Below are 18,310 nucleotides of genomic sequence, written 5' to 3'. Positions count from 1 at the left end.
TCAGTTATGCACAGCATCTTTCCCTAATGAAGGCCACTGCCACTCTACATATAGTCTAAATTAAATTGGGACAGTGCCCAGGATGTCCGTAGACCAACATGGATGTAAGACGCCAGCAGAGGTTTGCTGTTTTGGATTGAAATCTAGTGAAAATTGTAACTATATATTAACATGACAGGTCGTTTGTGGTCAGTCAGTGTAGGCTAACTCGTTTCAACAGCTGGTCTTGTTAATTGGGACTGATTTGATAGTCTCTGCAAGTTTCTTGGGTCTCTGGGCACACAACATTTTGAAATGCTTGTTAGCCCTTTGGGCAGGCATTTTTCAGATATTTGTTGCCCGAAATAAATAAAAAGAGAATTTTAATGTAGACAAGTAGATATATTTGAGAAAACACTGACTACAACAATCATAATAAATATCATGATGCATCTTACCAAAGTCTACCTGAGCGAAATATCAAAAACACATTTGCACATAGTTATTCTCTGCAAATATATCACTGTTACAAAACTTGAAATGTACTGTTTTGTATTTGATACAAAATAAATCACCAGAGGTCTAAATATATCTTTAAAATATATCACCACATATTTGAAAAACAAAAGATACACAGGTATGGAATCAGATCAATGCCAAAAATATTTTGTAATCTGTAATATAGATTTTGTATCTGTAATATAGATTTTGTATAGTGAAACCATACACTTTCAAAACCTATCTACAGATACGGATTTCAAATACGAAATGTATCTACACTTTCAAAAACTATCTTCACTTTCAAAATCTATTTACAGATACGGATTTCAAATACGAAATGTATCTACACTTTCAAAAACTATCTACACTTTCAAAATCTATCTGCAGATACGGATTTCAGTTACGCATTACGGATTTCTGTTACGAATTACAAAATCTTTTTGGCAGTGTCTTTACTTCCTTTCTAAAGAGCCAATCAGCACTTTTGGCAGATTTTCTAAATCGCCAATCAACACATTGTATCCTGTACTGACTAGCCAATCAGCGCTAGCTTGCTGGTACCTGGGAAAGTTGAGTGAAACGGTGTATGCAGGCAGCAGTCATGGATCAGAGACCGAGAAATGGCACAAGTAAGAAGTCCTATATTTGGAGTTGTTAATAAAGGTATTGTAAAACGCACAATCAAAGTCAGTGGTTTTCACTCCACAACTTCGTTCCACCTGTTTCAAAGATCCTTGTCGTTGTATGGAAGATATTAGGATCTGCTTTGGAAGCTAACGAAAGCTAACGTTAGCATTTTCGTGACAGATCTCCTATTCACAGCATTCATATGACCCATTATCACGATAAGAACATTTAGCAGACAGACTGCTATTGTCTTGTTCTACAGACACATGCTAAGTGATGGTGGGGGTATACCGTTAAGTGCATAATGCATCCTCAACAACTGGATAATGACCAGCCTGATTTCAAAACCACCTTGCAATGTCATTTTCGTTTCTTTTCATGACACTTTGGGGTAGCCTATTTGTAACCATAAGTCCTTGAAAACGCTTTATTATGTATTTTTTGTGGAAGCGAGTTTTCTAGCGTCTCAGTGGAAGAGATATATGAGGCAGCAAGCTGGAGTTCTCGTCACACTTTCATTAGATTATATTTGTTAGATGTGGTTGAGACCAATTTCTTAGTTACAATGCGTTCTGCAGCCAAGCGATCTCTGAATCGCCAGAGCCTAAGATTAACTTAATAGTACAGGTGTTCATCAGCCCTTTGGGCCAGACATAAGGCATGCTTGTTTAACTTCCCCCACCCCACGGCGTTCGTACACCGAATTTTATTCAAACCATGCGGGGGAGACCCCAGATCTCTCCCTAGGCAGAGCGGTGGCAGATTTAGGTTATAATTATTGAATACTGAGCGGGCCAGCAGTTGCCAGCAAGCTAGCGCTGATTGGCTAGTCAGTACAGGATACAATGTGTTGATTGGCGATTTAGAAAATCTGCCAAAAGTGCTGATTGGCTCTTTAGAAAGGAAGTAAAGACACTGCCAAAAAGATTTTGTAATTCGTAACAGAAATCCGTAATGCGTAACTGAAATCCTTATCTGCAGATAGATTTTGAAAGTGTAGATAGTTTTTGAAAGTGTAGATACATTTCGTATTTGAAATCTGTATCTGTAAATAGATTTTGAAAGTGAAGATAGTTTTTGAAAGTGTAGATACATTTCGTATTTGAAATCCGTATCTGTAGATAGGTTTTGAAAGTGTAGATGGTTTCACAGATACTAAATCTATATTACAGATACAAAATCTATATTACAGATTACAAAATATTTATGGCATTGATCTGATTCCATACACAGGTTGATACAAAATAAATAGCTACACAACTGAAAGACAACAACACAATTTGACAACAAATGAATCAGCAAAAGTGTGATCGACATCCATCCTCACGCTCACAGCTCAGTCCGTGGACTGTGGTGATATATTTGCGCAGGAACAAATGGATAATGGTGTGATTAAACCTGAATTAAATCTGAATTCATGTTTTGGTGTAAATGCTATGTTTATGAGATACAGGTTTGTCTGTTAGGCTATGTGCACAAAACAGTATTGATCATCTCAGTTTTTCTGGTGCACTATTTTGCATGGAATCAGAATCAGAATCAGAATCAGATTTTATTTGCCAAGTAAGTTAGAACAAACAAGGAATTTGACCTGGTGAACTGGCTCTCAATGTGCTTACACATATATTACACAAAATATACATTACAACACAATACAAAAAAACAAACACAATATATAACACAAAATATACATTACAACACAATACAAAAACAAACACAATACAATACAAAAACAACAGCGCAATGGTCTATGAAAGTTTGACAAAGTATGTACAGGAGCTGTGAATTTTTACAATAGTGCAAAGAAGAAAGTGGAGAGTGCAAGAAGTGCAGGGATAAATATATATGCTACATGGATAAATATGTATGTTACTTTGAGCAGTTCAATAGTGAGACGGCGAGGGGGAAGAAACTGTTTTTGTGTCTGGATGTTTTCGTGAACAGAGATCTGTAACGCCTACCAGAGGGGAGGTTTGTATCCGGGGTGTGAGGGGTCTGCAGTGATTTTTCTGCCCGTTTCCTGACTCTGGCGGTGTACAGGTCTTGGATGGTGGGCAGGTTGGCACCGATGATCTTTTCAGCAGACCTGACTGTCGTATGCCAGTAGGGCAGGCATCAAACACAGCCTGATCAGTACCTAATGAACCCATACATGTCCTAGTACCTAATGAACCCATACACGTCCTAGCAGTACTAGTACTGAATGAACCCATACACGTCCTAGCAGTACTAGTACCGAATGAACCCATACACGTTCTAGCAGTACTAGTACCGAATAAACCCATACACGTCCTAGTACCTAATGAACCCATACACGTCCTAGCAGTACTAGTACTGAATGAACCCATACACGTCCTAGCAGTACTAGTACCGAATAAACCCATACACGTCCTAGTACCTAATGAACCCATACACGTCCTAGCAGTACTAGTACTGAATGAACCCATACACGTCCTAGCAGTACTAGTACTGAATTAACCTATACACGTCCTAGCACCTAATGAACCCATACACGTCCTAGTACCTAATGAACCCAAACACGTCCTAGCACCTAATGAACTCATACACGTCCTAGCGGACAAACCATCATGTTTAACAACTTGTTCCTTCGGTGCTCAAAGTTTTACCTCTAGACCTCAAAGTTGTCAAAAAGCAAATAAAGGAGAACATTTTATTTCACTTTGCAGATCATTTCTGATCAGCCCATTAGACAGGGTGCTGTTATATTTTGGTTTGCTGATGGTAAACTAGATTGTCCCAGGACGTCTTTTTGCAAGCTCTTGGTCTAGAATCAATCTTCTTCAAGCCATGTCTTGTTTGACCAACATACTACTCAGTAAACATTAAATACAACACACAATATTGAATCATACCACTACCCCCTATCCTAACAAAATCAAGAGAATAGACTTGTGGTTTCTACATTTAGACATTACAGTTAACAATGATGACAGATATCAGAGTCATAACAGTATTAGTCTTCTCTTTCATGAGAAATGTCAAATCTGCCGTTATGTGCAATATACATAATATGTGTGTCCTGAAAAGACTGTCACATTTGGGTTATCCTGTCGCATTTGACTTAACAGGATGATGGATAATAGATACTAACTGGCATTGTAGCTCATTTTGGATAGAAAGAACTTGTCAGAAAAGGCCTTATGGAGACAGGGTGAAGGCTGGGTTTTGTGGGGTAACAGAGAGAATAGATGATTTATTATGTGAGGGATAACGGCCGACGAGCTGTACAGTTCTACAAAGGTAATGGACGCTGCGGGGCAAAGAACTCCACGACGCGAAGTCCATTACCTTTCTGGGAAAATCCCTTACATAATAAATCATCTATTCTCTATATTATGTATATTGCACATAACGGCAGATTCTATACAGCTCGGAGGCCGTTATCCCGCTTATCTCCAGTTTACAACATCCAAAAATGTTTTCAAAATTATTAGGGCCCGAGCTGCTGAAGGCAGCGAAGCCCTATTGTTATTCTATGGTTAATTCTTTTTTTGTGTGCGAAACCTCCTCGAAAACTCACCAAATTTGGCAGGGACGTTATGCCGGGAATTCTAAGATCTTTTGCGTTGAAGGCCCCCTAGAACACCCTAGAACACCCTAGAACAGTGGTTCTCAACCGGGGGTACGCGTACCCCTGGGGGTACGTGAAGGTAGTCCAGGGGGTACGTGAGATATATAAAAAAAAATATTTAAAATAAGCCTCCATCCAAAAATCATTTAAAAATACTTATTATACGGCTCTTCAGAATGTTCCAAAATGTACGTTGATTTGTATGGGCCATATGTGGGTTAAATGTCTGCGTTCGCAGGTTTGTAATTCCTTGATATTCACTGCTGCGTAAAGTTTATCACCGCTGTCATTGGCAACAGGTTTTTTGCTTCTAATTCACATTGCATATCATTCCGCAAGTAGTCCGGTTAGTTAACGTAACGGAAGGTCATTGAAACTTGAAGTCAGAAGGTGGATTGCTCAGCATTTGCGTGCAGAACTATTTCTTAGCGGAAATCACGAAATGACAACAAACTCATTCAAAAGAGGTATTCTGGAGGAATGTCTTCTATCGTTTTGGCAAGTAACTGTATAATAAGCGCGATTTTTTTCGCGAAAACATGGAAGCTGAACACACACAACTGCTGCTGCACACAGACGTGCGTTGGCTCTCTCGAGGGAGAATACTCAAACGGCTGTTGAAATTACGATCTGAAGTACAGACCTTTCTGATTGAGCACAGATCCCCCAATGCCACACAGACTGGCTTGCAAATATGTGCTATCTGGCAGATATATTCAGCAAACTGAACGAACTGAATATGTCTGCAGGGAAAGGACACCAGCATTTTAAACCTGTATGACAAGGTGGGAGGCTTCCCGAAGAAAGCAGAGCTGTGGAGAAGAGCCTCTGCACAGGGGGATTTCTCTCTAGTGAGGATGTGGACAGAGCTCCAGTCCAGTTTGTCATCGTGGGACATTAGACCAATTTGATTCAACATTTTAATTTTCAATTTCCTCCTTTCCTGACATGGAGGAGAAATCAACACAGCTGGATTGGGTGAAAACCCCATTTCTGTTGTCCGAAGCATGTGGAAGCTCTGTCACTAATCAGGAAACACTCATGGAAGTGTCATCTGACCGTTGACTCCAGATGAAGTTTGCCACATCCACACTCACACAGTTTTGGATGTGTGTGATGCAGGAGCACCCTGACCTGGGAGAGAAAGCTTTGGAGCAGCTACTACCCTATGCCTCCACATACTTATGTGAGGCCTCCTTCTCTGCAATGACTGTGATCAAAACAAAGCAGAGAAACAGACTGTGCCTGGAGAAGAGCTTGATCACAGCAGTTGCCTCCTTGCCACCAAGACTGACAAAGATTTTCAGCGAAGCACAAGCACAAGTTTCTTACTAAAATGTAATTGCAAACGCACTCAGTTCAATGCAACAATATTCAATGTTCAATCTTCAGTGCTGACAGTTTAATAAATCAGACAATGATGGCATAGAGCTGTGTATAACATATTTTTTTTCAATCAAAAATGCTTTGCGCTGGTTAGGGGGTACTTGGCTGAAAAAATATTTCACAGGGGGTACAAAACTGAAAAAAGGTTGAGAACCACTGCCCTAGAACATTGCAAATACCCCTATGCATTGGGGTTAGTTTGGCATAGCAAAAAAATGATTCTGCAAACTTTTTTGTCATGCCCAGACGCACCAAAAAGTGTACTGACGAAATGGTGGCAGGTCAACAGGAAGTTGGCAATTTTGAGTGGAACGTGCGTTTTTACCTGTTTTTGGCCCTTTTCACACCTTGCATCTGATCGAACTCCTCCTACAGATTTAATGGGAATGCCTTCAAACTTGGTCAGGATACTCTTCAGCCATGGGGGATGAAATTGTATTGAGGGATTGTCCAAAATCTGAAAGGTGTGGGCGTGGCAGACCCTCAAACATCGACTCGCCACTACTCGCCAAAACCACAAACTCACTTAAAAATCCTGCCTGCATTGTCAGATCCTCACCAAACTGCATAGGGTGGACGCTGGACCCGGCCTGAACGCATACATATGCCCATAATGCCACTCCCCTATAGCGCCCCCTGTTGGTGGTTGGAAACATTGCACATTGTCCCATCCTGACCAAACTTCATAGGGTGGACGCTGGACCCGTTCTGAACTCGGATATATAACCGTAATGTCACTCGCCTATAGCGCCACCTGTTGGTGGTTGGAAACGTCGCTTTCTTTATTCTTTGCGCTGTATTGTTGTGATGTGTTTATGTACGTGGCATTCTCACGGCTCCCTCTACGCTTGACGGACGGCTGTGCGGTGCACGTCTGCCATCGACCAGCGCCTTCCCCAACGCGCGCACGTGCTCGGGCCCGCTCATCACTGCTTGCAGTTTTAATTATTATTATTATTTAGAATTTCCTTTATATTTAGGGAACTTAATATGCATAATACCCTGATGAATTCTTGACTTGAAGCCTAGTGCTCCCGTTAGAGAAAGTAGTGAGAAAGTAGTGCGTGGAACTTCCCCGGGCATTGCTGCAAAGTGACACTCATGAGCTCACCTCTGTAAACGGACACACGGACACAGGTGTTGTTCATAAGGTTTTACTATTTAAAGTTTAACTCCACATTTCCGTTGATGGTGGACAGAGCAACAGGGAGGACAGAGCAACAGGGAGGTCAGCTTTGGTGATTTTGGTCGAAGGCTCACAATCGAGCCGGCGAGTTAGCCGTGAGCTACTATCTGTTTGAATGAACTTTTGGTCTAAGCGTTAGCAGCCGCCTACAAATAATAATCGAGACTTTCAGTTAAGACTTACAATACTCTGCAACATTCGTGTAGCACATAAACAACTAACCGAGTCAATTTAGACATATAAAAAGTCGTGTAGATAGCTTAATTCACATAAAGCATTTCCCACTAACTTCTCCCAACACGCCGCCATCTTTGTTCAAATTATCCTAGCTGTCAAAAAATAAACGTTTCGTTGGTTGTCAATGGTAACCATTCAAGAGCATTGATATGGAACGGCGATTTAACTTTTCTACTGGGACTACGTCCAAGGTGTCCGGTTATACGAATTTAATGTACACCCCATTAACCAATCAGAAAACAGTATTTCGTTCCAGAGGGAGATAATAGTTGATAATTATTATTAGATTCTTCATTGCAGCAGCTTGTCTCTCCCTGGCCTTGTGTATTCTATTGCAGGTGAGAGCCTCATGATTTCCCTGTTTCCGTTCTTTGATCTTTCACAATCTGGCTGTGTGTCACAGATGATAGTGTTTTGTCACATTACTTGTGAATGAAATGTCCTCAGTCTTGTCCTCAGTCTTGTGCTAATTAGCTATTGCAAAGTATTTTTTTTTTACCAATCATTATTGTCATTGTGAACTCTTGCATAAGTATTCAACCCCTATACATTAATACTTGGTAGAGAACCACTTTGTGGTGAGGCAGTACCAGATTAGCACATTGTTCTGCACTGTCTTTCCTCATTCTTTTTTGGTACATATAGAACATCTAGGTTAATAGGATGGCAGTCGTGGACTGCAGTGACACAGACTCTGAGTAGAAATTTTTCAGGGCTTTGACTGAGCCGCTTGTGAACGTTCACTTGACTGTTTTTGAGCCACTCCAGCGTTGCATTAGCCTTGTGCCTTGGACAATTGTCCTTCTGGTAGGTAATCCCGTTCCCAACCCTAAGTTTCAGAAGCTTCAACAGGTTTTCATGGGATATTGTGTAGATTTTACTTCCATCCATCCTTCCTTCAATTCTTAAGTAGTCCCCCAGTTCCTGCAGTCAGACGGCACTGCCATATTTCACAATTGGGATGGTGTTTCTTGAGGCATTGGTGGTGTTACATTTACGCCATAGTGCTGTGAGGATTGGCCAAAAATAGGACCATAAAAACCTTTTCTCATATCTTAAGCATCCTACAAAAATGCTTTAATGTGGAACTTTTATGACAATAGGCCCTAATACATGTGCCAATGTGATCAGAACAGTTTATTGTATCGTATTCGCGTGTAGGTGTGAACATTTTCAAGGGAAACGGCTCTTGTCGTTACGTGTTTACATGTGGAAAATGTAAAGCGTTTACATTGCCTCGGGCATGCGCAAAGACCACGGAGATGTGCTCCCACCTGGTTTGTTTACTAACAACATCAACGTGGATCCGCATCGTGCACAGGCAGTGTAGTGGCTTAAAGTTCCCTTCTTTCTATCAGCATATAGTTCTTAATATTTTCTTTGAATAACCACTCTCAGATGGAAAGAAAACGAGTCTACGCGTGGATGTGTTTCAACAACGGTAGAAAACTGTGTTTACTCCGTCTTTTACTGAACTCATAATTATATGACAGTGGTAGGCTATTAGTTACAGTTGAGACACCCGAAATAACTTGCATGCGCAGCAATCCTGAGACGTGATTTTTTTGTTTGCACATGAATACTAACGTCTTCTCTGATCCCAGGAAATTTCAGCACACAACCCATCTCCCTTACGGAGATATTGGCGAAAGTTGTTTTACCTACTTCATTGCAAACGTCTAGTTTTGCAAACGTGTCTCAGTCTACTACACCATACATAGCATATCATGTTTGTAGAAAATGATTAAGGTGCAACAAATGGCAATAAGCATATTTAAATGAAATGATTCACATTGCAAGTAAAATGGTGCGGCTGGAGCAGATACAGGGAGAGACAACGGTGACGCAGTTTGGATGTAGCGACAAACGTTTATGTGCTGTAACAAACACTAGTGTTAACCAGTAGGCCTATGTGAGTAACGTGGGTTTTATTAAAACATAGCGTGTGTAATGTGTAGCTATTTCATTCCGTTTGTTAACCTTTCCGGCTGTCTGTATGTATTTACTAGACAGCAGTAGACGTAAAGGAAAGGGAATTAACCCCGGCAGCGGAGCATTTTGCGGAGCATTTTACTCCCCCGCATTCTCTCTACAAACTTCCATATAGACGCGGGATCAGAAGAGGAAAATCTTTGTTTCGTTAGGCTATTAGTTATATTTGAAAACAGCCAGTCATTGTAGCCTACCACTCGTGGAATAAGGAATTTCAAAGAGATGATGGAGTGATTTGACTCAGAAGTGACATTGGGCATTGGCAGCGCGATATGTTCAGAACAACTTAAACTTCTAGCTCAGTAACATCAACAGCTAAGAAAGAAGGTAAGAAAAATAGTCGGAAAACTTTGATTTGCAAGGGAAGCAGGCAAGTGTTGGGGTTGTTACAGTATATAGCCTACAATGTGGTGAAATTTCGGAATGAATAGGCTTGAGTGGCGTTTCCTAAATATGCTTTCTTTCATTTTGCAAAAAACAGTAGGCTATATTACCATATTAAAATGGTGTACCAAATTGTGTTTTATTACTGATAAAAAATTGTAGGCCTACTAGCCTATTGGATCAGTCTCCTTTCAAGAACAGGCAAGAACTTTCTAGCCTCCTGTCACCGTCTCCCCCCAGTCACGCACCGACTCCCCCATGACACATCGGCCTGATTTGACACGCCCTTTTCTGAGCCGAACGATCGTGGTAAACCACCTCTCTCGAAAGGCTCAGACGATCGGCGGAAAAATGAACAGTTCACATCTAGACCCCTTATACATGAGGCAATTGTAACACGTTCGCGAGTTTCTATCGGTGCAGACGCGATGTAACCGCTTTACATTGACGCATGTATAAGGGGCTATTGTTTTTGTAGACAACCCAATAGATGTTTCGGTGGAGATGTGCGGGCAGTGGTGGCTTCTGTCACCAGTTAATATCTTCTTTGGATACTTGGTTTGGGGGACTGGCTCTTCTACAGCATAGCATTTGGGTGGGGTGATGCAACTTCCACTTTCATCCTATGGGTCCAGTGTTGCTCAATTGGATATGAAAAAAAACTTAGATAAAAAACGTTTTCTCTCTTGCAAGAAATATATTTTTTTCAACGTTTTAACGTTGAACATTTATTTTGCCTTCAAAAACATAAGAGCATAAATGCTAACAATAAAAACTTGATGTAAAAACTTTTGCAAGTCACTGTAGTTGCAACTTTAATCTTTTCTTGACTAAGTTGGGGTCCTCCTTAGCTCTCATCAGCTATTTCTCTTAGCTCTTAAGACAAGTTGTCATGGAGACAGGGAGTACAGGCAGCCTGAGGCCTTTTCAGCTGCTTGGTCCTGGTATGGCATGGGGAAAGCCCATGTGAACATTTTCACTTGCCTTCTTTGCTAAACCTGTGTTGTACAACTGTGAACCAGATGAGGTACCGTAGATTCATTGTCAGTACTGTGTGACAAATAACACCCACTAAAGACAATGTATGCTGCTACCCCCCCCCCCCCCCCCCCCCCAGGCTGAAGCACAAGAACAGTAGATGACACATCTCTGTCTTTGGGAAGGGTGCTTAATTAAGAGGGTTAACATTGGCCTGACTAATGGCAGTGCTCAATAGTAAGAGGAATCAGTTAGCTTGTTCTCTCAAGAGAGGATACAGCAGATGCTAGTTTTATGCACACACACACACACACACACACCCACACACACGCGCCACACACACACACTCAATCACACTCACTCACACAGTCAAACCTCTCCTATTGAGCTCACTACTGAGGGGCCTTTGAGAGGGGCAGGCAATCATACTCAGTCAAGGCCAGCTCCTTTTTCCCTTTCTTCCTCTTTCCCTCTTTCACCAGCTGTGAAAGGCAGAAAGAAGTTCCGTTTTTGGCAGTTTGCTTTGAAAACGAGAAAAGGACATTTCAGTGCAGCAGGTGAAGACCCCTCCTCCCAAAACAATCCGTCCCTCCCACCCTGCTGCTAGTGAGTGCACTGAGTGGTAACTGAGATGATGGGTGAAGCTTGAGTGCAATAAGACACTGAATCCATGGGGGTGCTCCGGCCGAATGGAGCCAAGCCTTGTCTGTGTGCAAACCAACACCTGCTTGTTTTTAGGTCTGTTTGACGGCTCTCACCGTTCATTAAGTCAGGTGAGGAGGAGTACAGTTTATCAACTAGCCATGCATTCAGCCCCCTCACTTTATGACTTTAATGCTCTCTAACATTTTAGTGATGGTCCTCCTCGTCAGGCGCAGACTGGTTGTCACTATCCCTGTGGCAGAGAAGTTGGCCATCATGACCAGTCCAGGACATGGCAATAATAATATCCACAGCCCTCTTCGTTTCACAATGTATGAAGAACAAGAAGCAATGTGGTGGTGGATTTTTGCTGGTAGACTTGGAGCCTTGTGCGTGTGTGTGTGTGTGTGTGTGTGTGTGTGTGTGTGTGTGTGTGTGTGTGTGTGTGTGTGTGTGTGTGTGTGTGTGCATGTGTGGTCAAAACTGGACCAAAAAGGTTTTCAGTAGTCTGTTACTGTGCCATTTAACAATTAATGTAATATTTTTGTTCATCCTTCTATATTCATCTGTATGTTATTCAGTCTGTCTCTCCCAGCGCTGTCAGAGATGTATGTATTAATGATGGGAATGGTGTTTCTTAATGAAGAGGCATTAGTGCTTAGGGTTCAAAGCTCCAAGCAATAGATTTTTAAAAAAATGTGTTAGTTTGGAGTAAAATGTCATACTCCTTTCCTTATAACCTCCCCTCTGGGAAACTGATATTGATAGTTAGAGACACACCACCCAAACAGACTCACTACCTAGTTAAGTGACTACTATGGAGTAACATATAGAGAGGGACTTCAGGATTAGAGACGAGATGAGATGAGATGATGTTAGTTTTCTGTCAGATGCCTGTCAGTTGGCTGGATGAAGTGCAGCTACAGGGAACTGTGTTTTTTCTAATTGCATCTTTCAGTGTTGCTCATTTACAGGCTGTATGGGTGTTTGAAGGTAATACCTTTAATGTAGAATAAATGTTGGGGTCAGTAATCATTGCCCCATCAAATCTGATTTTTGCGAATCAGATCCAATCCACATTTGAAGGTGATTTGAAATGCAATTCCAATCAGATTCCTCCCGATGCATCTCAGGACACTCTGGCTGCTCAAATCAGTTTTCAAAGTGACTTTTGCATCACTCGCGTCAGAATGACAATGTCAGATCCAGAGTGACTGAAGTGCTGGAATTCCTGCTGCTATTAGCCATGAACAGTATAGGAGCTCCCAGCAGAGCACCAAATAACTTACTGTGATCGATGTGTTGGTTCTGTACTCTTTGAGAGCTCTATAGAGGAGTGTCAACATAACAACATGGAGAATAACAGTCTGTGGACAGATGCTGAAATAAATTGTCTGCTGTGTAGAGGCAAAGCTGGAAGAAACCTACTGTAGTTACTGGCGCCTATGTCATAACCACTGCAAGGGTCACCAACCTATCCCATGGGTTGCTGATAGGTTGGTGATATCTGGAAACATAAATCCGATCTGATCACTTGCAAATAACAGTGCAGACAGTCTGTTTTAAAAGTGGCTCTGATTTGAGAAACAAATCCAATTGGCCTGCAGTCTGAGCCGAGCCTCTGTGAACCCCTCTGGTGCGTCTGGAGAGCTGAACCTCCCAGCAGTCGTTCCAATGTTCCCATGGCACTCGGTTGTCATGACGGTGTTGCAGACGCCCCCACTGGTGGGGCCAGAACAATCTCCAGCACCATGATGAGAGCTACTTTCAGAAGGGCATGTGCCCTGGTGGGATGAAGTCTGCATCCTTCTTCTTCTCTCTCCTTTCTCTTCTTCTTGCCTTTTTTTCCCCCGAGAGGTTCATTTTGAAAGAACATTATCTCAGAGGTGTCAAGAGGTCGGTCCTGCAATTCCACTCAAAAAGAGATTTATTGTTGTTTTTAAATGTAAACTTGAATATACTCTTTTTCTGAACAGAAAGCTGCTACTTCTTGTATTATTACCTATTTATATTGATTATTCATGGGTTGGGGGGGGGGGGGGAGGGGGGCGGTTGTAAGTCTACCCCATTCTGAGGAGAGGTATGGTTTCACTGATCACAGACTACCTGGGAACTTGACCCATGATGGGTATGGAAGCAGTGGGCCAGGGATGCCAGACACCACTGTTGAGCCTCTTCAAGGTGTTGAGGGCCTTATTCATTGAAACCCAAATGAAGGAAGGCGCCTGCGTAACCACTCCTATTAGGAGCTCTAAGGGCAGATCTTAGACTGGCAAGGGGTGAGTGTCAGTTACCTGTTACTGCATCACTCCTGCTGTGTTTCTCACGGGGAAGGAGTCTGGGTTAGCCCACGAACCCCGCCCACAACATTTGAGGTCTGGAAGTTCGGTCTGGCACTGCTCCATTGGGGAGAAATTGTCAGTTTTCAGCAAAATGATTTAACCAATGAAATTGTCAGGGTCGGCTTTATACGATTATGGACAGATGATCAACCAACGCTTGAGTTGAATTAACGGTAGAGTCGAAATCGTACCAAGATGGCGGCCTCTCGGGAGCCTGTTAGTGGGAAATATTTTATGTGAATTAAGCAATCTACACTTTTTTTATGTCTACATTGACTCTGTTAGTTGTGTATGTGCTACACGAATGTTGCAGAGTATTGTAGGTCTTAGCTGAAGCTCAAGACCATTATTATTAGGGTACTGCTAACGCTTAGACTAAAAATCCATTGAAACACATAGTAGCTAGCTAGCCTCGCTGCTAATAAGTATAACGTGAGCATGCATATCTCACAGATATTGACAGCGCATTATTTTTTAAAGAGGAACAGAGAAACGCGATCAAGGCATTTGTCGATCGAAAAGATGTTTTTGCCGTCCTTCCTACGGGATCTGGTAAAAGTTTAATGTATCAGATGGTCACACTACGTTGCTCTGATTGGTTCTAGGTATTCAATTGAGCGAAGAGGCATTTTTTTCCCTGGTTCGTTGAAACACAGCTCAATGGAGCAGTATAAGACTCATATTCTGTCTAGAATTATGAGTATGACATCGTCAGGCTAGGTCTGGGTAGGTTAGGATAGTGGTTATGGATCATCGTGCCACTAATACTGGAATCCTAGTACAGGGTTGTATGATGTGTCACATGGGAGCCATACCCCTTCTCTTACTGGGTTCATATCCAATGCCAACCTTGGCCCAAGCTTGAGCTAGTCTTGGGGATCTCATGCCTGAAGGGGCTTTCCTGTCATTCAGATGTTAGATGTTTATCACTGGGAGCTTTTTTTTACAGATGTGCTAGTAATAGTATGTAATACTATATGTATAGTAATATGTACTCGTGGTGGTAATAGTATGTTATACTATATGTATACTAATATATAATAGTGGCCCTGACACTGACTAGGCTGACACTGACCTGTTCCCCTTCTTTCTGGCTAGTAGACTCTCTAAAAGTCTCTTAATATGTCTGTGTTTGTGTCTGTCTTTCTCTTCTTCACCAAGGGCATGTGGTAACGTTAGGCCTTAAATAGGCTTTTGAGAGGGCTTACTTTTAGACCCCCTCGGTTCTAACACTGTCTCACCTATAGTGCTGTGTAGCCCACAAACCCTCCCCCCCCCTCCCCACACACACACACACACACAGACACAGACACACAGGCATTATAACCACAATCGCTGTAGAAGTGAAGCCTGATTCTAGTCAGCCCACTTCTTCAACAGAAGCCCTGACGCTCGGGGATTTCCTCAGTACACCAAGTCGCTTTGGCAAATTTGCATTCAGTGTGCAAAAGCATTTTTTTTTTGAAATGCCAAACTGACTCATTTCAAGAGCGAACATAAAGATATCTCCATTTCGATTTTTTTGGATGATGAACTTTACCTTTTTGTATGCATCTTTTATCAGCTTTATATTATACATATAGTTCAGCCTGGTCTAAATGGACGATTGTATGCTTTATGTCTAAGACTGTAAAAAAAAACTGACAAATGATAGTCTGTCTCTCTTCCCTTTTACCTTTTTTCCGGTCTTTTTCTTAATCCCAAAGGCATAATGTTTTTCTTTGCCATTATTATTATTATTGTTATTATGATGTATTGTACCAGCTGTTATGTATGTATGCTGTTGCCCCTGCTCATGTTTGTGTGGGGCCGCCATCCACAGGTGAAGCTGGTGAACTACATCAGCAAGCAGCTCCAATTCAAGCAGTGTGTTCCCAAGCGTGAGAGAAGCACTGCGCTGGAGAGCTACCCGCGTCTTGGCGACTGGCTTCACACCATCAACCTGAAACCAGAGATCATTGAGGTGCGTCACATTGTGTGTGTGTTTGTGTGTGTGTGTGTGTGTGTGTGTGTGTGTGTGTGTGTGTGTGTGTGGTGTGTGTGTGTGTTGTGACATGTGAATTTGAATGCTCTCTCTCTCTCTCTCTCTCTCTCTCTCTCTCTCTCTCTCTCTCTCTCTGTATAGTCTTTCTCATCATAAGGAAAAAGGCCTTCTAGGGGTGTCGCAGCAGAGAGATAGCGGACTGACATGTGATCTGTGAACAGCCATATGGTACCCTACTGCTTGGCAGCGCTCTATGAGTGGCTGATGGCTACCTTAGATCTAGGGATCAGCTGGAAGAGCTTTAATTTACTTAAGTAATTACTTGCAACTGGAAGACGGCGCCGACTGCTTCAGGTCTTAGATTGAGATAACGCTGTAACTGCAGTGTAATGCAGGATTGTATTATGTTCTGTTAGTGTTGTGGCCCGTGCAGTACATGAGTTGAGGGTGTTTAACCAGCAGACTTTACTAACTTACAAGCATGTATCCGCATGAGTGGAAGTTGTGAAATTCTCTTGCAAAGCGGTACAAAAGATACTTCTCATTTTCATCCTGAGGAAACTGCGGAGAAAGTATGTGAATTGAGATTGATTAAGTCAGCTACTTCTGTAATTCACACTTTGACCCCAATAGGCCTTTTGTTTGTGATCTCCATGACTTTTGTGATTGATCTTGTCTGGCGCTAAATGGCACAGATCTGCCTGGTTATCAATGCACATTATATATATATCTCTCATTGTTACATTTGCATACCATAAGCAGTCCCCATGGTAATGATTCTGCCTCGGTAGCATATCACCCACAGGCTGTTTGCAACCAAATACCTCTTAAGGCCTTTGCCTGTAATTAAGTTGATGGCCAAAGATCCTGTGTCCTCAGAAGTGTCCAGTGAGTGCCTCTGCCATTTAGGTCATTCCTTGTTTCCAGCATGTTTACAGTAGCCACAATAGAAGAGGGGTAGAGAAAACAGAGGGAGGAAGAGAAGAGACAAGGAGGAAAATGGGAGTAAGGGACACAGTGGGATAGACAGAGTGAGAAAAAACTGGGGAAGAGCGAGAGAGTCAGCCAGAAAGATGGAGTTAGCGAGAAAAATAGTGAAATCCAGGTTAGCACAGTGCGGTTCAGTGGGTGGCCAGACTCTGCCTGAGTCACATTCCTGCCACACACCCGATACAGCACTCTAATCCAAGGGAATGTGCTGCGTCAGTCTATCTCTGTTTCTGTCTCTCTCTCTCTCTCTCTCTCTCCCTTACACTCCCCCTTTCTCTCTCTCTCTCTCTCTCTCCCGAACTCTCTCTCTCTCTCTCTCTCTCACACACACTCCCCCACCTATCCCTCTATTTTTACATCACAAGGGGGCGGGTGGGTGCCTCCCCCTGGCTGTCACGTCGCCTCACTGTCTGACTGGGCAGAACAGGATCAGAGGCTCATCTACTCCTCTGTTTATTAATCTTCTCATCTAATCGCTCCAAAAAGTCCATGAAGTGGTGGTAAGAAGAGGAAGAGGAAGGGAGAAAGAGGGAGAGAGAAAGAAAGAGAAAGAGAGGGAGAAAGAGAGAGACTGAAAAGAGCATGGAGAGCCTTGGTGGTTAGCCTGCGCTGTTGATTTAGCTGTCTAGCACACACACATGGGTGTGTGTCACTTTATGTGTGTTGTAGATTACATCGGACCCTCCTGAGGTATGTGTTAGTGTGTGTGTGTGTGTGTGTGTGTGTGTGTGTGTGTGTGTGTGTGTGTGTGTGTGTGTGTGTGTGTGAATGTGTGTGTGTGTTCCCTCATGCATGTTTTCTGCCTTTTGCCTGAACCTGGGGATGGGGACTTACATGTAGTCTAACATCCCAATCATTGCAAAAACTTGATTTCTTAAACACGAGGACTGAAAAACATGTCTGTAGTAATAATGCTGATTGTCTCAAGAAAAGCATGTGACTGTGTCAGTGTGTATTTTTGAGAGTGTGGTTTGTGTAAACATATCGTAGACAATGCATTTCCCAGGTCACCCTTAGTCAAACGAAAGCAGAGTTGTCTGTTTTGGCAGGAATTTGGCAGGAATAGTTGTCCGATCGGTTTTGCCACCACATAATGGAGTTGGGTGCCTCCCTCCGCTTTCTCAGGCAGTATAAATCAAATCCTGATCTGAAGGTGCGAGATGTGATTGCCACTAAAGTCCCCCCCTCCCCCCACCCACTCCATCCCTGTAACTGTTTATACACCGGGTTGAGCGGAATCTCCCTCTGGGCAGGCAAGATGGGGCTAGCCTTTGACTGATTTGCATCAGTGGACTCTTTGGAGAAATGTGTTAAAAAGCAGCCTTGCAACAGCCAAGTGCTTGGGTGTACGTGCATGTGTATCCACAGGTGGAAACATCTTAAAGTCTTTTAGGTCACAGATAATTTGGATTTTTAGATTATTTGTGTTACTTGTTAGCGTTGAGGTTAGGGAGCATATCGGGACGAGGCTATTGTAGTCTTTCATAATG

General features: G+C 42.5%; 1 protein-coding gene across 1 annotated transcript in view; it reads left to right on the top strand.

Annotated features, from left to right (window-relative positions):
* LOC308370202 (kinase suppressor of Ras 1-like) overlaps window positions 1-18,310 on the top strand; it is a gene marked incomplete at its 5' end in the record, with an annotated part of 44,131 nt that overhangs the window by 2,556 nt on the left and 23,265 nt on the right. Inside the window, 1 exon segment of the mRNA XM_080844815.1 lies at window positions 15,669-15,809. Within this exon segment, the coding sequence (XP_080700941.1) occupies window positions 15,669-15,809 (141 nt within the window).

This window comes from Sprattus sprattus (assembly GCF_963457725.1).
Source record: "Sprattus sprattus genome assembly, chromosome: 9".
In the NCBI taxonomy this organism is placed as follows: Eukaryota; Metazoa; Chordata; class Actinopteri; order Clupeiformes; family Clupeidae; genus Sprattus; species Sprattus sprattus.
This window is presented reverse-complemented; position numbering and strand designations above follow the sequence as displayed.